Source organism: Canis lupus, chromosome 5, assembly GCF_003254725.2.
Source record: "Canis lupus dingo isolate Sandy chromosome 5, ASM325472v2, whole genome shotgun sequence".
Lineage (NCBI taxonomy): Eukaryota > Metazoa > Chordata > Mammalia > Carnivora > Canidae > Canis > Canis lupus.
The window spans coordinates 50606436-50629744 of NC_064247.1; the positions used below are offsets into that span (position 1 = coordinate 50606436).

Here is a 23309-nt window from a genome sequence, read left to right on the forward strand (position 1 = left end):
ATACCAGAAGGTAACATACCAAATAAACAAGCCTAATTAGTCAACAAGATTTCATTCATGGTTTAAATCTTGGGGAACTTTATTAAAACCTTAGAAAGTTTTAAAGTACATGCATAAAGAGGATTAGGGATCCCCAAAGATAAAGGCAAAACAGAGAAAACAGAGAAACTGTTTTTTCTGGGCAAAGAAAAGAGCAAACAACTTTGTTCACGTTTTTTTTTTTTTGAAGAGCAGACCAACAATTCAAGAAAATTGTCTTTTAACAGAGAGAAAGCAGACTTTCAATCTTATACCGCTATACTTTTAAAATCCATTCATTTCAACCTTAGTCCTTAAGGAAGGATCACACCTAAAGGATAAACACCTAAAACTCCTTTCCAAAGATTTCCCTTGACAAACCTTCTGCAACTTTCCTTCACATTCAAATTTTGTCCCAATCCATTTCTTTCCAAATAATCAGTCTCATTTAGAACAAAATCACCTTATTTTACCTTCAATAAAAATGCATTCCCATTCCTTCTTTCTTACATATCTCCTACTTTTGCTTCCCTTATTCCCATCAGTCTTAATTACATTTAGCAAAATTCTGCACTTAGAAACTTTAGTCTCCAGTGTAAACTAGTAGTAACCAATTGTGAATTATTACACCAGAACTCTTTAGATAGCAGATTTATGAATCAGTTAAGCACAAAGAATGTTTTCTAACAGTCTTAAATATCCTTAGTCTCTTTGCAATAAGAAGTCAAAAGCACAAAACTATGTCCAGTAATCAATGCTTTAGCACTTTATTCTTTTGGAAAAGACCTAAATGTCCAATGAATTCAATCCCATTTATCATCCAAGCAAAACTTTAGTTTCAGGTTACCAAAGATTTTGAAAGCTATCTTAACAATTACCCAAGAAATCTTTGTAATTAACCATAATTTTAAGTCATCTCTTTGCTAACAAATTACAAAAGAAATACTATGAGCTTATTTGGCCTTCAAAGAATAAAAATTTTACATTTAATGCTAATTAACTTTAAAGACATGTCTATCTTAAACCAACAAAGGTAAATTAGTTTCAATACAGATTACGTTCCACCTGGATCCTCCCCAGTGTCAATTTTTATCAGACCCTAGTGGGGAAATCTAGAGTAGGTGGTGTTAGGTCCAAGGGGCTGCTCTTCTTTGCTCCGTGATAGAGAGGGGAGAAGAAGCCATGGTGCCGGAGGTGCCAAGAATGGCACAGGAACCAGCGATACAGGCGTCATGCACCCAGGGTGGTGCCCAAGCAAAAAGTGATGGATGAGAAGGCAGAAGAGGTAAAGTACTGCCAGAAGGCAGAGAAAGGGTCCCAGTTCTAGAACTTGTCAGGTCTAACAGAGGAGCAGATGCCATGTTTTCCCACCAACAAGGGGGGAACAGGCAGTCCATGTTGGGCTTAGAGAAACAGGGAATTTCCTCCCAAACAAAAGGAGTTTCAGTAGCTACCTGGGAATATTCCTTAAAGTCCCTGTCCTGAGGTAGGCTAACCACAGTTGGCTTCAATTATAGCCATTAACCCAGGAAATGAGTGAGGGAGAAGCCCCCACATTGATTAGGAGGTGGAACTGTGAGAGAGAGAGAGAGAGAGTCAGAGTTCCCTTTGTCTGGGATAACCTGTTTCCTCCAGCAACCTGGGTTGATTTGGAGGAGGCTTATTTAGATAACTATCATCCAATATGTCCAGAGGGGGGTTACTAGCCAGACACATTTGGGCAAACACATTCTGCCCTGTTTCCTGCAGAAGAGATCTAATTGACAGATCCTACTGAGGCCATGCAGTGTTACAGGAGCTCAGTCCTTTCCTAAATTTTGCAATCCAAATTGTTTCCAGTGTGTTAAAAGGCATCCCTGGGTAGAGTCCTTGGGGATTGAATAAGAGCCTACTGAGGCCATGCTCCTGGAAAAGTAGAGAAGGTCCATTATGAAAAATCTTACCCTGACTCCCAGGTGGTGTCCCATGCAGGGTATGTCAAAGATTCCATGTGTCAAAAGTGATTAGAGGCATCCCTCAAACAAAAATTGCTATTGATCACCATCCTGCCTTACCACAAAGGCATTACTGCAGTAAAAGGCCCTGTTAGAGGGAGGCCAGCATCCCTCCCCTTCCCCATCGCATCCTAGGCTACAGACGGGTGCCTGGTGAATGGAATGAAATACTGTGCCCTGCCATCCTATGCCCTGAAGCCCGCTTTATCACCTGCTGTGAGGGGCACACCTTATTTCCTATGCCCTGAAGGTTGCATTATTGCCCTGCCTTTTTTAGCCCATGGAGAACCCTAGAAAAGTTTTACAAGGGGAAATTACCCAATTTTATAATTTAGTAGAGAACACTGACAGAAGACAGTAAAGATAGAAATCCACCGCAATCTAAGTGACATTCTAACCCATGTAGTCCTTATAGCTAACTTCCCGAAGAAATGGTCCCCAGTTAGGTTTTAATTCCATTGGGTACTGGTTTCGGCCAGCTCCCAGTGGAGGTCCTGCGGCCAGAAGTGAGTAGACCAGGGATGTGAAGGGGGTCACAATAGATCAATCAGGAGGAAACCTCCCATGGGAGTCTTAAGATTGGCAGACTCTGGTGACTTAAGTGGCTGTCCCTTGCCCAAGACAGACAACTTTGTTATAAGGATAGGAATAAAGAGAGGGCATCAAGTTTCTGGGTCTTATTACCATCTCGGCCAGAGTACTAACTTCCAGCCAAATACAAGCTTTCTCCTCCCCATAGAATAGCCACAGGCTACAGACTGAGCCTACGCAATCCACATGAAAGTGTTCCAATGAGACCACACCCCTTGAAAAACTCCTGAAATACTAGTAGATGAAGAGGAGAGAAAATACTCACCAATTTTGCAACGTGGCTCAGAGTCCAGATGAGAAAATTCAAAGTCCTTTGTGGTTGCCAAATAATGTAGGAAAGACATTAGGGTTAGAAGCCGACAGTCAAGAGAGATTACTTGAGATGTCTTTGGTGCAAAATGGTGCTTGTATTAAAACACGGGGACAGGACCTGTGAGCAGAAAGAGCTGCACCAGGGTCATGAGGAGTGGCTCATTATAGACTTTCAAGTTGAGAGGGGGTCAGGGATAGCATAAGCCTCCCAGGTATCTTGGAAACAAGGTTTCCAGGATCTTGAGGGGGCTAGCTATTGCTAGAAAAGCTCATTTATAACTGTTCAGTAAAACCTGAGTCATGAGACCCTTCAGATGTATATCAGCAGGTCATATGCTTGGAGGATGTTTGCCAGCACATATCTTGGGGGGTAGAGATAAAGGAAGTTTCCAGAGAAATTTTTATATGTTAAAGTAGACTTACAGGATCCTGGGAGTTAGGCTAAGGTTGCCTCTTTCCCCTAGCAAAGTATTAACATTAAGGCAGCTGAGTCCCTACAGGAATGTCCCTCTGCCTGTTTCAAGGAATTGTCAACAGGCTGCAGACTGTAGGGAAATGTAATAATTTTTCTTCTGCCTTTGTTTCCCACATCAGACAGGACTCATTTTTAGCCCCTACTGATGATCAAAATACTGTTCCTATGATAAATATATGGTTCATTAAATAATAGCTTGTATAAATATTATTAGTAATGTGCCACAGGAAACCACAGACTTCATGGCTGATTCAACAAACATGCAAGTTGCTCAAATGTAGCATGAAAAAGAAAGAGGGACGTGGACTGAGAGGCTGTTCTTTGCAAAACTGTTTCAGCAATTCTAAAAAGCTTGGTCAATGCTACAAATATTGTGCTGAAAACCCACCATTTGGGAGTTGCTCTCATATTTTTCCTTCTTCCTTTTCCCCTACATAACTTCATACCAATAATATTGTTTCCTAAGGCTACGATCCTCCAGAGTAGGTGAGCTTACCTTCAGTCCTATTTCTTAAAAAGCCACTCCTCCAGGAGCAATTAGGTGACAGTGTGCACACAAACAGTCCCAGGGATCTGAGAGGGAACTCAATATCCTCTTAAAACTGATCTTTGGACTCTGCTGGGAGCTCAGGTACAAGAGTCCCACACTATTTACTTAGTTAGTTGTATTACAAGCAGACAGTTACTAAGTTTGGAAAGAAAAAGATAAGCAGTAAGTATGCCTGTCCACTTCACTCTTCTAACAGAACTAAACAGCACTTCAAACAAATCACACGTGCTGTAGGATGGCAAGAAAGTTTGGGATGGGAAGTAAAGAGCTAATCTGGTAATAAAAGCTGGTTGTCTATTGGTTTTACCAACAATATACATGGGAGAAAAACATTACAAGTTGCTCACAGTTACCTCATCTCTTAAAATGAAAGGCGGTCTCCTACTGTTCCAATATCATCATATTTTTTGATTCACTGATATCATTGAAGCGTCATCATATTTTTTGATTCACTGATATTATATCATTGAAGCATCATCATATTTTTTGATTCACTGATATTATATCATTGAAGCGATTAGCATAGCACCTGATGTATGGTATATGCGTCATAAACAGCAGCAATTATTAGGGCAATTATTATGTCCCTTTCAACACCAAGTCACGTCTGGACACCTGCAAAATACATTGTCTATACCTAGGTGTTCTGACTGTATCTAACATCTCAAATTCCAGTAAACAAAGCAAATATTAAGTGCTTTCTCTGTGCCAGGACACTAGGAATAGGAAGCTGAAAAATATCCGATTTTTAGAGCTGACAATTTAAAGTAAGAATCTGATTTTTGAAAATCAAATGGTAATGACTCAAATTATTCCTAGTTTTTGTACCTTGAGCTAAACTGAATGCACCTAGTAAAATTACATATGGCAATAAAATGGCTTCATGCTGCCAACAGAATCCTTGCCACATTCTCGGGGCCAAGCATCATATTCCAACACCACCTTTCCCCACACAATGCAGAGATGATGGCTGGAAAAAAGGAAGTACCTATTTACTGTTTTCATCACTGTTCCAACCACTAGATCAGAAACTCAGTACTTTTCAGGATACTGAGAATCTTCATGCTCTGGACAAAGCCCATTTTCAAATATGTAAGCAAGAGGTGACTCAAGGAGGTGTGTAGTATTAAATCAGACAGTAAAAAGGTTGGCTGTTCTTTTAATACAAAGTTGGATTCCAAAAGGCAGAAAAGTCAGAACTCACCAAACCCCCCTGCCTGCCTCACAATGTGGCAGTCACAGCATCCAAACCAAGCCAGTTCTGGATGTTAGCCAAAACCACCACCCTCCACAAGCCACACAGGCAAGATGCAACAGCTGACACAAATACAAAATCCAACCATGCTGAGGACAAATGCATAGTATAGGCCCTAAAGAAATCATGGATGGAAAATCTGACTCATGAGAAGACATCCCCAAACTCCAACAACAAACAGTGCCTTAAGAGCAGATGAAACTTTGCATCTTCCACACCCTCTTCTGTAAAACACTGCTGGCTCCCTCTTCTTTTCAGTCCTTGTGATTCAATAAAGCAACTCCTCATTTGTTATAATGCCTTCCAAGCCCTTTATAATGCTCCACCAAGCTATTCTCTTTGCAGGGGAAGGGTGAAATGATGCCCCATTTCTTTTTTTTTTTTTTTTTGATGCCCCATTTCTAACACCCATCAAGGTTTCTCCCATTTGCAGATGAGGATGCTGAAATTCTGTGAGGATCAATCTCCAGCCGATGGTCACAAAGCCAGGAGAGAAAGGAGGCCATATTCAAATTCCAGTCCATCTAAGCCACAGCAGGGCTCTTGGTACTCTCCCTGAAATAGCTTGGCTTTCCATACGGACCAAGTTGCCTTTATCTTGTGCAAACTTAGAATGCCCTTCCAAGTCTGTTTATCCTAGGAAACCTTCTTGGACCTCAAATCATTAGATATGGCTTCTCCCTGCTCTGATTCATAAAGACTACTTTATGTCAAATTAATGCTACTGTAAGAAACACTAGATGGTAACTGAGAATGTTTTGCCTGCTACTTGCTTGTACTTGCCAATAAGCACAGTGTAGCTTAATACAGTAACAGGGCAAGTACTGGGGTGTGGGGGAGGGGAAGATTGTTAATGTATAATATAGTCCAATACCTTTTAAAATACAAAGTCTCTAAGGACTCTGCCCCTGGTGAGTTCCAGAAGCACTATGAGCCAGCCTGGCATCTGTGTGAGACACTCCACTCCTCCTCCAGGATAATCTCCCTCCTTGACCAGACACATATGTGGAGAGCAGAAGGAAGACAGAGACACTCTTCAGACAAGGGGTCTCTTCTGAGTTAGTCTATCTTCTATGAATCCAATTTACACTGAGTTCACTAAGAGCCATAGTACAAAGCCGAAGGTCTCTCACTCTCATACCAGGACCCTGGAAGCAGAAAAAAGGCAAAACAGGCAGAAAGAGATTGAGGGCTGGCATCCTGATTCTAAATGCAAAGTTATAATATTTTTTTAAGATTTTATTTATTTATTCATGAGAGACAGAGATGTAGGCAGACGGAAAAGCAAGCTCCCTGCGGGGAGCCCAATGCAGACCTCGATCCCAGGATCCCAGGATCATGCCCTGAGCCAAAGGCAGATGTTCAACCAATGAGCCACCCAGGTGCCCCCAAAGTTGTAATATTTTAACCCCAATATGTCATCATTTACTAAGCCAAGCCCATAACAGGGAAAACTGTGTACAAATTTCGTTATTTATTATTACATGGACTCTTTCTGGAATATGAATTCTTGACCTCCGAATTCTGAATAATTTAAGTATATATTCAGTTTCTCTCCCTCAGTCACTTTCTTCTCCAAGGGGCTGCTGTTGATTTGCTGACATAATTAACTATGAAATGATTTTCTACAGAACCAGAGCTTCAAAGCAAAACCGTTATCATTAGCATACTGGCCGGAATCCATGGCTTTTCCGAGAAAAATCACTCAAATTAAAACAACAGAAGAACCCACCAACCTCAGTGACTGCTGTCAGATGTCAGCAAAGTCAGGGAAGGCTCAGGGCAGTATTAGCTAGAGCAACAAAATCCCTTCCCCACACAATCCTCCACAATTCCCTCCCTCAGAGTCCATACTCAGACAGAAGCTGGCTGAGGTCTTTGGCCTCTTCTTGTGTTTACCTATTTATGAAGCATGACCAAGTGGATTTAAGGTCCAAGGTGAAAGGCATAAAGAATGAGTTATTTGAAGATTAAACTTTACACTTGGGGAACTAGACAGTGCCATTTCACAAACAGGCCCTGTCGAAATTACCAAGAAGTACGGGACAAGCTCATATTGCTGACCACAGCAATGCTGCTCCTGCCCAAAATAAGCTCAAAGACCTCTGGCTCCTGCCTGCATCTCTAACCTCACCCCCCAACCACCTCCCTACACACACCCCACATCTCAACCTCCTATACTCCATCCCTAAGAGCTGTTAGCAATCCTGTTCATGAAGGTTGGGCACTTTTGTTCATACTGTTCCCTCTTCCTGTAATGCAAAGGAATACAGACTTGCAGTTCATAGAAAAAGAAATAAAGCAAATACATATGAACCTTTAGCCTTACAAATAATGGAGAAAATGCAATAGAAAACAATATAGTTTTACATGTAACAAATTGGCAAAAATTGAAAATATTGATACTACCCAGTTTTGCAACAATGTGGGGGAAAATAGGCAGTTTCATACAGTTTTAGTGGCAGAGTAATGGGTTCAGCCTTCTCTAGAACAATCTGGCACTATCTGTCCTTTTTTTTTTTTTTAACTTAAATTCAATTATCCAACATAAAGCAGATAGTTTCAGATGTAGTGTTCAATGACTTATCATTTGCATATAAAACACTCAGTGTTCATCACATGTCCTCCTTAATGCCCATCACCAAATTACCCCATCCCTCCCACCCATCTCCCCTCCTTCAACCCTCAGGTTTTTTTCCTATAGTTAAGAGTCTCTCATGGTTTGTCTTCCTCTCTGATGATTTCCCATTCAGTTTTCCTTCCCTTACCCTATGATCCTCTGCACCATTTCTTATATTCCACATATGAGTGAAACCATATAATTCTTTGATTGACTTATTGCACTCAGCGTAATATCCTCCAGTTCCATCTACACCCTTTCTGATGGCCGAGTAATCTTTCATTGAATATATATATATACCACGTCTTCTTTATCCATTCATCTGTAGATGGATGTCTTGGCTCTTTCCACAGTTTGGCTATTGTGAACATTGCTGCTATGAATGTTGGGGTATAGGTGCCCCTTCAGATCACTACGTTTGGGGTAAATACCCCAGGATATTGATAAATACCTAGTAGTGCAATTGCTGGGTCATAGGGCAGTTCTATTTTTTTAAAAAAATCGACCATTTTACCCAGCAGTTTAACTTCTAAGAATTCATGGATTGGCGAAAGATATATATATATATATATATATATATATATATATATATATATATAAATGTACATGACAACATGTTTTTGCCAAGGCAAGAGCACACTCATAAAACCTCTGGAAACAAATTAACTGTTTATTAATAAGGGACTTGCTAAAACTTCTACATAAGCAGCTATTAAAACCAATGACAAGGGGCTAAAGAAAAATGCTAATGTTATTAAATAAGAGTATGTTCTTAGAGACTTCAGTATAACCCCATTTGTGTTTTGTTTTGTTTTGTTTTGTTTTAAGAAGACAGACTATCAGTGGTTCTCAAACAGTGGTCTCCAGCAGAACACTATCAGTATCACCAGGGAATGAGCTAGAAATGCAAATTCTCAAGCTCCAGCCCAGATCTATTAATTCAGAGAGACTCTGAGAGTGAGGCTACAAAAGCCCTCCAGGGGATCCTGACCATTGCTACTGTTGGGAGGTCCAATGCATTGTATAAAGACTTAACACACAAGATTCAGGAAGAACACACAAACTCCTGCTTCTGAAGGGACACTCAGGGAAAAGAAAAGTTGTGGAAACTTGGAGGGCAATCTCTATCTTCCCCTCTCCGCTGTTTGAATTTTCTCAATGAGCAGTTCTTACTGTAATAATAATAAGAAAGATCTTCTGAGCAGAGCTCTGCTTTGTATGGTTCCCATTGTCTACACCTCACTCTCGTCCATGGGATCAACCAAACCACCTAATCTCTCTTAAGTGAGCTATCCTTTCAAATGCTTTGAGATGATTCTTGTGACCTCCTATGGGTTGTCTTTCCTCCATGCTATAGACTTCTAGTTCCTCTAAGCTTTCCCCCATGTTCTGGCTTTTTCTAAAATAAAAGGGATGAGGCGCACTCAATACATTTAATAAGAATGATCTTGACACTCATGTTTCTATCTGATATTGTGCAGAGCTGACCTAAGTGAACAGCACACAGTAAGGTCTCTACCTGCCTGGAGAACCCCCAGGATACAACATAGCCTGGGACAGATCAGCAGCCCATTCAGCCCAATATCCAACCTCTGACACTAATATCAGAATAATTTGTTCAGGAGAAAAGGGAAAGGGAGCTCGAATATTTTCACAAACTGTCTATGATAGATGGCTCTGAAGGAGCCCCCATCAAGTACTCTAGTCTTCTCTTCCTAGATCCCTAAAATTAGTGTGACCTGTGTTTTATCAGAATGTATCTTCACATGAATCCAAATGTTTCCTTAATGTATTCTGAGCCAAGCCTCATCTTGGATCAATAAATTTCTCATGAGTGCTTACTCTGTGTGCCAGGTACGGCATCAGTGACATAGGGCGTGTCCCTGCTAATCCTCCCAACAACCCCAGAGGAGTCCATGCTTAGAAAGAGGGTAACTAAGGTTCTGTGCACTTGGGTTACTTGGCCACCATCACAGAGCCAGTAAAAACCAGAGAGGGACTTTCTTTTTTTTAAGATTTTATTTATTTATTCATGACAGATGAAGAGAGAGAGGCAGAGACATAAGCAGAGGGAGAAGCAGGCTCCCCATGGGAGCCTGAAGCAGGACTCAATCCCAGGACCCTAGGATCACAACCTGAACCAAAGGCAGACACTCAACTACTGAGCAACCCAGTTGCCTCCTGGAGAGGGCCTTTAATCCTATGCCTCTGCCACCAGGTCACAGAATACTTTTAAACATTCTAACAGTAGCCCCCTTCTGAGAGTAGCCTCATTCTAACATCAAAGTTGGTCAGTAATTCTATAATCTCAGAATTTGGTCAACTACACCGAGACTGGTCTGTTGAAATCACTCTTAATTTTACAGAGCACCTTCCTCTCAGCCTTCGTTCCCTATGACCCACCAGTAACTGAGTCCTTTTTTAATCTATCCCATGGCCAATTTAGCAAAACACAAGCTACTCAGCTGCCAGTCTGGTCTGCAAGAGGCCCAAATCCAGATGGCCAAGGGACTGGTAACACATTGAGCCTGAATGATTTCTACCTCATTTCCCTACTCTCCCTAAACCCATCCCACACATATATCACTGTGTATGTACCCACTGTTTGAACTCTGCTTCCTGCATATTGATAAGGGCCTCCTCAATAATTAAAGATGATGAAGGAGGGGGTGGTTATAGGAGTCTCCTGAGAAAAGTATACCTAGTTTGGGAAGAAATTCTCATCATTTCTCTCTCACATGTCTAACCTACTTCTCCCAGACATACTATTCCTTTTCTCCTCCCTCTCAGCAAGTGGCATCACCAACCACCATGATATTTAGCCAGGTATCTAGAAGCTATCATGATTCCTGTACAGGTTATTCTCAGCTTCCGCCTCTCCCTCACTATATACTCAGATCCTTTTCTGCCTACTCTGTGTCCTTGGGACTATAGTCTGGATCTCTAGGTGCTCCAACCCTCTGTCCTCTAGTTGGGTTGGTCAATGGACAGCACTAGCAGAAGCCTTCAAGGAGGAAGAAGATTAAGGTCAGGACTCCCTTTATTGGGAGATGAACTGAATTACCTGCATCTCTTAAACTAAGCAATGAATTCTCTCAAGGCAGCTTTCTGCACATAGTTTCTCCTTTGGGGTTCTGGTAACCATTCCTCACCTTGCCCCTTAAAATAGAAGGATAGAACAATCCCACTATTATTAGCCCCAGGCATTCAGGCTGCCCCCTCATCTCTCTAAATAGTTCCTCTACTGACAATTATCCTAAATGGAGGATGTCTTCTATTTCCTTTTGACTACTTCTTGCACTGTGCCCTTTTAGGCTGCAAGAAGTAAAAGTGGTCCCATTATTACTGATGCCTGGATACTTCAAAATCCCTTCCTCATACCCTCAAATAGTACCTTCTCTAAATTTTCTTCTGAAATTCCATTTGAAGACCTCCCTATTAGCTAAGATGGAGTAACAGAAACCATATTCACCCTCCCACGAAAAACACCTTAAAGAAAAGAAACAAAATATAGGAAACAAGGGTTCTCAAGACACTGGACATTAGGCAACAAAGTACAGTGATCCCAGCACAGTGGGGGAAATTGAAGTGTCCTAAAATGGCTCAAGTTTAATACGAGAGACTATAGCACAGGAAGCAGAAATCCAGGCCAAGTCCTGCAGTCTCCCCAAGTTGAGGAGACAGAGCCAGGAGTTTGCAAAAACAGGATGTCAGACTTCTTGGGGCAAAGTACAAGAAAGGAGCGAGTTGCACAGAGAGTGAATTCCACAGAACTGCAAAGGATGCTCCTCAAGTATTCAGTAGAGTACCAACCACTGTATGCATGTGAGGAAACCATCCAAGCCAGAAGCTCCTAGAGTGAACAATCAGTGGACTTCACACAGGGCCATGAATAGTGCCTATTCACATCAGCCAGACTGGAAAACCTTATAATTGATAGGGCACTAGGTACAGTACACAGAAGGGTTTTACCTCAGCAGGGAAGATGAATTAGCCCTGGTCCCACCTAACAAAGCTTAAAGCAAGACTCAAAAGAATCCAATGGTTTCTTAATACCTTACACATGCCCCAGAACAAGGTTCAAGTTTATTTATAAAAATACAAAAATATCTACCATCAAACAAAGTAAAAATATACAATGTCTGCTATTCAATCAAAATTTACCAGGTGCACAAAGATGCAAGAAAAGACTACCCAGAATGAGAAAAATCAATGGGCACTGACCTAGAATTGACACATTTGATAGGATTAATAGACATAGATATTAAAACAGCTACGATACCTGTATTTCATAGGTTCAGAAAGCTAGAGGAGAGACTGAACTTGAAAGTTCAGACATGGAAGGTAAAAAAGACTCAAGCTGAAATGCTAAAAATGACAACTAAGATATCTGCAATGAAAAACTGACTGTATAGGATTGAACAACATGGAAAAAAAGATTAGTGACCTTCAAGATACAATAACAGACACTATCCACTAACAAAGAAAGAAAAAAGATTTTTTTAAATATAAACAGAGCATTGGTGAGCTGTTAAAAAACAAAACAAAACAAACAAACAAAAGAACTTCAAGTTGGGACACCTGGGTGATCTGTGGTTGAGTGCCTGCCTTCTGCCCAGGGCATGATCTTGGGGTCCCAGGATAGAGTCCCACATTGGGCTCCCTGCATCAAGCCTGTTTCTCTCTCTGCCTATGTCTCTGCCTCGCTCTCTGTGTCTTGAATGAATGAATGAATAAATGAATGAATGAATAAATAAATAAATAAATAAATAAATAAATAAATAAATAAATAAATAAAAAAAACTTCAAGTGGCATAACATATGTGAAATGGGAATCCCAGAAGGAAAGACCAAAGAGCGGGTCAGGAGCAATATGTGACGATATAATGGATAGAAATATTCCAAATTTGATGGAAACTATAAACCCACAGAGTCAAGAATATCAAGGAACCCCAAGCACAAGAAATATGAAGAAAACTAACCCAACAAACATCAGATTCAAACTGTTCAAAATCAATGATTAAAAAAATCTTAAAAGTAGTTTGTGGGGAGGGGAGGTGACAATAGGCACAAAAGAGAGATAAATATTAGAAGCACAACAGATTTCTCATCAGAAATAATAATGTAAACTATGAGACAATAGAGTAAGATCTTTGAAATACTGAAAGAAAATCTTCAGATCTAAAATTCTGTACCTTGTGAAAAAAGAACTTTAAAAACTGAAGCTTTCTCAAAAAAAAAAAAAAAAAAACTGAAGCTTTACTAAAGACTAATTCAGACAAACAAAAGATGGAAAAAAAAATCACCAGCAGAACTGCATCACAGGAAGCAGAGGAGAAAAATGATAGCACAAGGAAATCTGGATCTATAAAATGCAACGAAGAGCACAAGGATAACTATGTGGGTACATACAAAGACTTTTTCAAAATTACTTGCATGTCTTAAAAAGATAACTGACTGCTTAAAACTAAAATAACCAAAAAAAAAAAAAAAAAAAACTAAAATAACCACATATCATGGGGCTTAAAACTATATAAAAGAAAAATGTACAACATAAAACAACAGTAGCACACAGGCCAGGAGGCAAGAATTATTAACATACTGTTATAAGGTTCCTGTATTATATGTTAAGTGGTATAATCCCATTTGAAAGTTGAATCTGATAAATTAAAGATGTATACTCTAAACCCTAAAGCAACCATTAAAATAATACAAAAAGAAAAAGTTATGCCTAATAAGCCAATAAAGGAGGAAAAAAATGAAATTAAAAAAAAAAAAAACCTAATCCAAAAGGAGGCAGAAAGAAGAGAATAAAAAGAACAAAGAACAGATGGAACAAATAGAAAAGAAAGAAACAGCTAGATGGCATATTCAAAACAAACCATATGAATAATTAAATTATAGTATAAATACCCCAATTACAAAGCAGAAATTATCAAGCCTTACTTAGTTACCCAGCCTAACTATATGCTGCCTATAAGAAACCCACTTTAAACATAAAAAACACATAGGTTAAAAGTAAAAAGAAAAAAAAAAAAAAGATTTGCCATAAAACAGCATTCAAAAGAAAGCTAAATCATTATCATACTAAGCAGATTTTAGAGCAAAAAAAATACCAGGTATAATGACTAAGTAGATTTCTGAGAAAAAAATATTATCAGAAATCAAGAAATAATAAAAGGGATGATTCATCTAGACTACCTAACAATCCCAAATATTAACACATCTAATAACTGTGTCAAAATACATAAAGCAAAATATGATAGGAGTGTAAGGAAATATGCTTATACTCAGAATTATCCTAAGGGATTCAAATACCATTCTCTCAATAATTGATACAGTACATAGAAACAAAATCAGCAAGGATCAGTAGTTAATAAAGTTGACATAATTGATATGTAAAAAGCACCCTACCCAACAAGAGCAGAACATGCACTGTTTTCGAGTACACACCGAACATTTACCAAGATACATCACATTCTGGGCCATAAAACAAATCTCAAGACAATAAAAGGATTCAAATCATACCAAAGTACATTCTGTGACCACAACAAAATTGTAAATCAATAATAAAAAGTGGAAAGTCCTCAAATATTTGGAAACTGAATAACACACTTCTATCTAACATGGATCAAAGAAGACATCTTAAAAAACAAAGTATTTTAACTGAATGGAAATAAACATATAGAAAAAGTTATGGGATGCATTTGAAGCAATAAATTTATAGCATCAAATGCCTATTAGAAAAGTCATCTCAAATAAATAATCTTAATTTTCACCTTAAGAAATTGGAAAGAGAATAGTAAAAGGAACCCAAAGTTAGCAGAAAAAAGGAAATAAAAAATTTTAGAGGAGAAATCAGTAAGTTAAAAAAAAAAAGAGAGAATATAGAAAATAAATAAAACCAAAAGCTGATTTTTTAGAAGACCTATAATCTATAAAATTAATAGATTTTTGTGGGATGCCTAAGTGGCTCAGTGGTTGAGCATCTGACTTCAGCCCAGGGCGTATTCCCAGAGTACTGGGATCGAGTTCCGCATCAGGCTTCCTGTATGGAGCCTGCTGCTTCCTCTGCCTATGTCTCTGCCTCTCTGTCTCTCCTAAATAAATAAATAAAATCTTTCTAAAAAATTAATAGATTTCTGGACAGAATGATCAGAAAAATAAAGAAAAAGGATAACAATATTAGGGTTATCTATTTTAGGAATGAGGGAGATGAAATCACAACAGATTCTATAGATATTAAAATGATGAGGGACTATTGTAATTTAGTATGTACAAATTCTTTAAAATACAGAAATTATCAAACTTCATTCAAGAAGAAACTGATCTGAATAACCTTATAATACTAAATTGAGTTCTCCCTCTTCTCCACAAAAAACAAACTCCTGGCATAGATTCATAGGTGAATTCTACCAAGCACTTAAGAAAGAAATAATACCAATTCTATACTAACTCTTCAAAAAAACTGGAGTAAATATTTTCCAACTCATTTTATGAGGTCAGAATTATCTTGATAATAAAATTTAACGATACAAGGAAACAAAACTGTATTAATATTTATCAACATAGATGCAGAAATTCTTAAATTTTAGCAAATAAAATCCAACTAAATATAAAAAAAAAGTAATAATAGGACATGACAAAGTGGGATTTATCTCAGGAATACAAAATTTTACATCCAAAAAAAATCAATGAATGTAATTCATTATATTGAGGTTCTTTTTTTAAAGATCTTAATAGAGAAAAAAAAGCAACTGACAAAAATACAACATTTATTCTTCATTTTAGAAAAAAAAAAAAAATAGAAAATACAATATGTCTCAGCAAAGAAGGAATAGACTGGAACTTCCTAAGCCTTCCCAAAAGGTTTCCACAAAAAATGTTCAACCAGTATATACCATAGTTAACGATGAAAAGATGTTTCTCCCTAAAATCAGAAACAAGACAAGGTGTCTGCCCTCATCACTTCCTTGCAACAGTGAATAATGGTTCTAGCCAGTGCACTATAGCAAGAAAATGAAATAAAAGGCATCTACATTGAAAGACATAAACTGTCATTTATTTACAGACAGCATGATCACCTACCTAGAAAATCTGATGGCATCTACAAAAAAGCTATTAGAACTGATAAGTAGCTTAGCAAGATTGCAGGATACATGACCAATACACAAGCAGCAACAAACTGGAAGCTAAATTTTAGAAGATAATTTCATTCACAATGGCATCATAAAATATGAAATGCCGATAGATAATCTGACAAAGATGTTCAGGATCTAGTTACTGAAAGCTACAAAACATTGCTGAGAAAAATTACGGAAGACCTAAGTAAATAAACAGATACACTGTCCATGGATCAGAACACTCAATCTTAAAGATGTCAATTTGCCCCCAAATTAACATATAGATTCAATGAAATTCCAATTAAAATCTAAACAGGCCTTTTTTTTCTGAAATTGACAAATGACTATTAAGTTAATATGGAAATGTAATGACCAAGAATAACCAAAACAACTTTTGAAGATGAAGGACCTACTCTACCTGACTTCAATACTTGATGACTACAGTCATCAAAATGATGTGGTATTGGCATTAAAACAAAGAGATCACTGGAACAAAATAAAACATCCAGAAATGGACCTACATGTATATGTAGACAGTTGGTTTTAACCAAAGGCACAATGGAGAAAGGATAGGCTTCTCAGCAAATGGTGCAGGAAATATTAATGACATGTGTGAAAAAATTAACTTTGTTCCATATCTGGTGCTACAGATTAACTTAAAATAACAAAATGAGGGATCCCTGGGTGGCGCAGCGGTTTGGCGCCTGCCTTTGGCCCGGGGCGCGATCCTGGAGACCCGGGATCGAATCCCACGTCGGGCTCCCGGTGCATGGAGCCTGCTTCTCCCTCTGCCTGTGTCTCTGCCTCTCTGTCTCTCTCTGTGTAACTATCATGAATAAATAAATAAAATCTTTAAAAAAAAAAAAAAATAACAAAATGGATTGTGAATTTAATGTAAAACCAAAACAATCAAGCTTCTTAAAAAAAAAAAAAACAAAATATTTGAGAGCTCAGGCTAGTCATGACTTCTTAGACACAATTACCAATACTGTGATCTATAAAAGAATAAATTGATAAAGCAGACATCATCAAGATTACAAACTGACAAATTAGACTTCATCAAAACTGAGAACTCTGCTTGTGAAAAGACACTGTTAAGAAATGGTAAGCCAAAAAAAAAAAAAAAAAAAAAGAAATGGTAAGCCATGCCACAACATGGGAGAAAATATTCATAAATCACAGGGGAGATAAGGAAATTGTAATGAGTACGTAAAAAGCTCTCAAAACTTAGTAAGCAAAGTCTTTTTTTTCTTTTTTGTTAACAAATGAACAAAAGATTTCATAAATACCTCACCCAAGAAGATATAGGTAATATATATGAGCAAGTAAGCACATGACAAGAAGCTTGAAAATATTAGTCATTAGGGGAATGTACATTAAAACCCCCCAGAAAGAGGTCTCCACATATTAGAATGGATAAAATTTTTTAAAAAGGGACTATACCAAGTGCTAGAGCAATTGGAAGTTTCACATACCACTGAAGGGAATGTAAAATGGCACACTTTTTTTTTAATTCAATTAGCCAACATATATAGTAGTACATCATTAGTTTCTGATGTAGAGTTCAACAATTCATCAGTTGCATATAACACCCAGTGCTCATCACATCATGTGCCTCCTTAATGCCCATCACTCGGTTACCCTATTCCTCCACCCACCTCGCCCCCAGCAACCCTCAGTTTATTTCCTATAGTTAAGAGTCTCTTATGGTTTGCCTCCCTCTCTGATGACTTCCCGTTCAGTTTTCCTATGATTCTCCACGCATTCCGCATATGAGACCATATAACAACTGTCTTTCTCTGATTGACTTATTTCTCCCAGCCATCACATCACTTTGAAATATGGTTTCTTAAAAAGTTAAACATATACCTGCAATGTGAACTAAGCCATTCCACTTCTAGGTATGGGCGTATGAAAACATATGTCCATACACAGACATGTATATGAATAGTCATAGCAGCTTTACTTACAGTAGCCAAAAAAGCAGCAAATAATCCACAAACACCTCTCAACAGATAAATCAACTATGGTATCATCATACAATGTATAAAAGGAATGATGAACTATGTGTGCACACTCAACATGGCCAAGTCTTAAGATGATTATGCTAAGTAAAAGCCACCATGCAAAAAAAGATATATATTGTATGGCCCCACAGATAAAACCCTAAAATAATCTTTAGGGACAGAAAGTAGATCAATGGTTGCTGGGGGGTGAGTGTGGGAACCCCACAGAGAGGGCAGGGATTACAAAGGAGCATGAGAAATCCTTATGGGTATTGTAAGTGTTCTTTGTCTCAACTGTGATGATGGTTTCACAGATACAAACATATGTCAAAACATCTTGTATCAGACATTTTAAATATACACAGTTTATTGTATGGCAAGCATACCTCAACAAAGCTGTTGAAAAAAAAACTCCAGTTGGGAATGCCTTTTTCCTGATGACACCGTAACTGCTCTCTTTCGTCAATTCCTAACCTTTCTACAGCCAACCTTTGAACAATACAAGGGCTCCTACAATGTCAAAAATCTGTGTATAACTTTTGACTCCCCAAATCCTTAATTTTCTAACAGCCTACTATTAAGGAGAGACCTCACCAAAAAACATCGTCGATTAACACATATTTTGCATGTTATACATACTATACACCGTATTCTTACAATAAAATTAGAGAGAAGAAAATGTTAAGAAAACACTGAGGAAGAGAAAATGCATTTACAGTAAAAAAAAATGCAGTACAGTAAAAAAAAAAATCCATGCATAAGTGGACCTGCATTCAAACTTGTGTTCTGGGGTCAACTGTACTCTCATTTCTCTCTTTCTCTCTCTCTCCAGCCTCAGAACTGTTACCCTAATCTATCTCTCACTTGTATTATAAAAGCCTCTCTCCTGTCTTCACCTCTCCAATTCCCTTTCCACCTTTTGGCCAGAATTAACTTTCTAAAACAAAATTTGTGTCACTTTCAGACAGCTCCTGATTGCTCTGGAGATACACTTCAAATTCACTATGACTCATCTGACCCTCCCTGATCTGGCCTTTTCACCTTCCCCAGCCTCCTTTCTGGTGATTTCCCATCTCATCCTATCTATCCAGCCATACTAGTCAACAATGTGCCAGGTGATAAAGTTTTGCACACGCTGTTCCCAAGTCAGATAATCCCCTTCCCTTTTATCCTTCCCCAGCCTACTCATACTGAAGCTTTGAAATTCAGCTCGGGTATTATCTCCTCTGGGAAGGTTTTCCACAAAACCCCACACTGGGCCAAATGCCCTTCTTCCAATTCCTGAGAATTTCCCACATACCTTGCCACAGCACTGATCTCAGTATCGTGTCCTCTCCCTCATTGGACTAGATATAAGCAGACTGAAAGACTAAAAAGCAGAGACCAAGTCTTTTCATCTTTACTGTCCCAGAGCCTGCCACGGTACCAGGCCCAAAATACATGCCACAAGATCAGGGAACCAATGAATGAGTAGAAGAACTGGTTTGGATGACCCCTTACATCACCAGCTGGGTTGATTCTGTATTTCTCCTTCTAAAGAGATGGGCAGGTGAGGTTAAATGATCTCTGTAGTCCATTCTGGTAAAACAATTATTTCAAATCCCCTGGCGGAAGGCCGGGGGTCCCTACTCTGACTGGACAAGATTCATTACCTCAAAACTGTTTTCAAAACCAGCTGGTAATTGACTGTGATTTGAACTAAGTGAAAGGTTAGGGAAAGGGAACCAGATTCCAGGAAAAGACAAGGCCCACAGCAAAAATTAACACAGTCTGGAAGAAAGCCCAGTCTCCTCCCAGTAAACTTCTTAATTTCATCCAGAAAGACACAGATCTCCACCCTCTGGGTTATTCCCTTCTCCCAATACACATGTTTTGATTTCCAAATCCACGAAGGGAGGCTCCCCGGCTCCCTTCCCCTCAAAATCAATCTCTAGGCCTTTCTCACCCTCTCTGGTCTGTTCCCCCATCATCCTTAATCAACAGTCCTCCTCAGCTGATCCCTCCAAGAGCCAGGCCAACCATCATGAGGTCAAGAGCCAGGCATACGGTCTCATGAACAGGAGACTCCCAGAAGACCAGGAGGTAGTCAGAAGGCTACAAGACCCAGCTGGCAACATAAAACGTGGAAAAAAAAAAATCAGGATATACATTGGTGGATCATTAAAAAAAAAAAAAAAAGGAGAAAAGCAAATAAAAAGCAAAACTGTACCATCTGTAGAATAGCCACAAACCTACAGAAGACGTGCCTTCTTTCTTACTGATCTGCAATTCGAAAGTGTAATCACTTCCTCCCTCCAGCTCTCCTATTTTAAAAATTAACCTAATGCTCTCCCATAGCTTGGTAATGACTAACCCTTTAATTTAGGGATGAAATTAGTTAGGACAGGAGAAGTGCTTTCGTGGAAAACAGCCAATGATTAGGGAAATTCACCATTTTGCATCTTGTCAATCCTTAAAAGAAGGGAAATGAATTAAAATGGAAAGGTAACTCCTAGGCCTTCCCTACCCTGGAGAACTGCAACCAAACAGCATTATATACCATCTACCCTAAAATGCACCCCAACCATTATCACGCGCTGCTGAAAGCGTTTTAAAATTACAAGCAGCCCTGGCCTTTAGAAAACAAAACAAAACAAAACAAAACAAAACAAAACAAACCCCCCCCAAAAAAAAACAAAAAAAAAAACAAGAAAAACCTCTTAGGTAGCAAGATTTTTATTAAAAACTCAAATCTGCCTGGGGGAAAAAAAATATCTTAAAATAAGGGTCCGGAGGGAGGAAAGTGGAGTGAACACAGGGAACTGGTCAGGGCCGGAGGGGACCCGGGTCATGCAGCCTCCGGGGATGCAGTCAAGGTCGACCCTTCCCTAGAGCGGCCACACGCCTCACCCGGGAGAGGACACCAGGAACTCTACAGCGTCCCGGGAGCCGAGGCCCGGCTGGCACGACACTTAGGCGGCTGGAGGAGGAGGAGGAGGAGGAGGAGGAGGAGGAGGAGGAGGAAGAAGAGGAGGAGGAAGAGGAGCAAGAGGCGGCGACTGCGGGAACCCGGAGGGGGGCTGGGGCCGCGTGCGCGCTTGGGCTGGAGACCGTAGGCGCCGCGAGCCTGCGCTTCTGCAAAAGCCCCTGCTGCACACGTGGGACTGGGAGGAGGGTCACTTACTTGTCCAATCTGAAATTACATTTTAGCTAGCGGGGCTCTGCAGGTGGCCGCGCCGAGCTGCACCGAGCGGGGCAGGGCGGTCCCCGGGGGCGGGGGCGGGGCCGGGGGCGGGGCCGGGGCCGGGGGCGGGGCAGGCGGCGGCTGAGCCCCGCCCCCGCCGGGCGCGGCCCCTGTAAAGCGCGCCCCGATTGGTCCTTTGAACCGCGCCAGGGATTGGCCCGCGCGCCCGCCCCGCCTCCCGCGGCCCCTCCCCCCGCCTCTGCCGGCTGGGGGCGTGGCAGGCAGCCTCGCCGCGGCTCCTCCCGGCTCTGGGACTTTTAAAGGCGCAGAGCTCACCCGCCCTAACTCTCCGCAACGACCTGTGTTGCACGCGTGTCTCGTGTGTATCCTACAACCACTTCTCGTACTAAAGGCCGGGACTGTTTGTAGGCGGATGTAATTAATAACAATATTAGTATTTACTGAATGCTTAATTTGTGCCAGGTCTTGTTTCTGATACTTTACATGAATTTATCCATCTAATCCTGGGGTCAGCCCTCTGAAGTGGTGTGACAGTCCTCAAACCTACAAAGCAGATAGTACCTGCCTTTGCGCCGGTTACAATCTGGGGGCCGTGGACACACACACACACCCCTATTTAATCCTCGGGACGCTTGCCTTTCCAACAAGCTAGGTACTAACTATCCCTTTTTACAGATGCGAAGAGTCAGAAACGTTTTTAGCTTGTTCTGAAACACACAGGGAGCTACCAGGGAACCGGAGGGAGTGTTCCAACCTGGTTTACAATCTGAGTTGTTTCCTGGGCTGTGATGGGACTGCGATTTGGAAGGTGGTTTAGCAAGTCGAAGAATCCAGAGCCTTTGCTTTCCTAGAAAAGTAAACTGAGGCCCAGTAGAAGGAAGCGAGTTTCCAAGGACACAGCAGATATAAGAGGTAAGCCTAGGTCATAGCAGTGATCTCCCTGGACTGACCTATTTGCCATGTGCATTGCAGTCACTGCTGTCCTTACAACAACCCCAAAAATCAACAGATGCTCTTATTTTTGTCTTACAAGCCAGGATACTGAGTCAGTGAGGCTGAGGCCATACGATTAGCTACAACGGGTAGGGGTCCTGTTTGGGGGTCATTTTCTTTCTTCTACATCAGGATTGCTCCCTTTTCATTTCCAACAAATATCCAAAGATATATAACCATGGACTCTTTGGGAAGATAGGAGGTACTGGGATCTGATTACTTAGCACCTGGCTGGTTTCTAGTGTACAATAGGAATAATAATATTAAGACCTGTTCATCTTAACCTTTTTAGAGTACTGTGAAGAGCAAATAAGGTAATAGTTACAGAAACACTTTGTAAAGTGTTAGATGCTGAATACATATAACAAGTGGCTTCTAGATCTTCCCCAGTGTACCCCAGGAATAGAATACGTGAAATGCATTTGTTGCCTCATGAGCTATAGCAGGAGGTCTCATTAGGCTTGAATTAATGTGGATTTGTTGTCCAGACTTTATGTATGTCTCTGTTTCTAGGCTTTTTGTATTTGATTTTTGTATTGTTTCCTCTTATTATCATTACTACTCTTAGTAGTAACAGCAGTAATAGCACTGTGGTGAGAGCTCCAGAAGCTATTTTGGACCATGAGAGGACCTCGAGAATAAAACCCATGTACAGCAAAGCGACAGGGTGAGAAGGCTGGGGCTGTTGAAGCATGACCCACCAGACCAACACCCACTGCCCACTTCCACATGAAATAAATAAACTGCTGTCTTGTGCAAGACACTTTCATTCTGTGTTTTCTGTCATATGGGGCCAAACCTAATCATAACTGATAAATACACCTTACCTCGTGCAAATCCTACAGCAACTCTCTAAGGTGATAGATCCCCAGAGAGTATAACTTGTTCAAGGTCATCCAGCCAAGTGACAGAGGTGTAATTCTGAGACCAATTCTCAGTCTTAATTTCAATTATGACCCACTTCCTGTTATGAATGAATGAATTCTGTTTTTTTTTTTTTCCATTTACTTCCATTCCATTCCATTTATTCTTCTAGGGATGGCAAGCTTTTTCCATATAGGACCAAATATTAAATATTTTAGACTTTGTGAGTCCTATAATTTCTGCTTTAACTACTCAACTCTACTTCATGGTGCAAAAATAGCCATAGACAATAGTAAACATGTGGATGTGACCACATTTCAAAAA

General features: G+C 40.0%; 1 protein-coding gene and 1 long non-coding RNA gene across 19 annotated transcripts in view; one reads left to right on the forward strand and one right to left on the reverse strand.

The window, feature by feature from the left end:
* Positions 1-21212, reverse strand: part of FGGY (FGGY carbohydrate kinase domain containing) — a 420837-nt gene extending 399625 nt beyond the window's left edge. For 2 of the 17 annotated variants that reach the window (XR_007410823.1, XM_049110372.1), the window contains exon 1: positions 19890-20037. Coding sequence is in view for 5 of the 17 variants with exons in the window: in XM_049110372.1 (XP_048966329.1) it covers positions 19890-19914 (25 nt within the window). In the remaining 12 variants the exon portion in view is untranslated. Of the gene's footprint in view, positions 1-2868; positions 2915-3886; positions 3911-19244; positions 19401-19889; positions 20042-20153; positions 20217-21107 lie in introns of those variants that run through there. The other 15 variants (XM_035716028.2, XM_025427816.3, XM_049110373.1 and 12 more) reach the window with 13 other exon arrangements.
* A 154-nt stretch (positions 21213-21366) lies between these two features.
* LOC112647612 (uncharacterized) lies at positions 21367-22871 on the forward strand. Of its 2 annotated transcripts, none has more exons than XR_007410553.1 (3): positions 21367-21561; positions 21804-22040; positions 22690-22871. It is a non-coding gene; the product is annotated as an uncharacterized LOC112647612 (long non-coding RNA). The 2 variants fall into 2 exon arrangements; XR_003128380.3 differs by having other exon boundaries at positions 21367-21542.
* Positions 22872-23309: the final 438 nt, after the last annotated feature.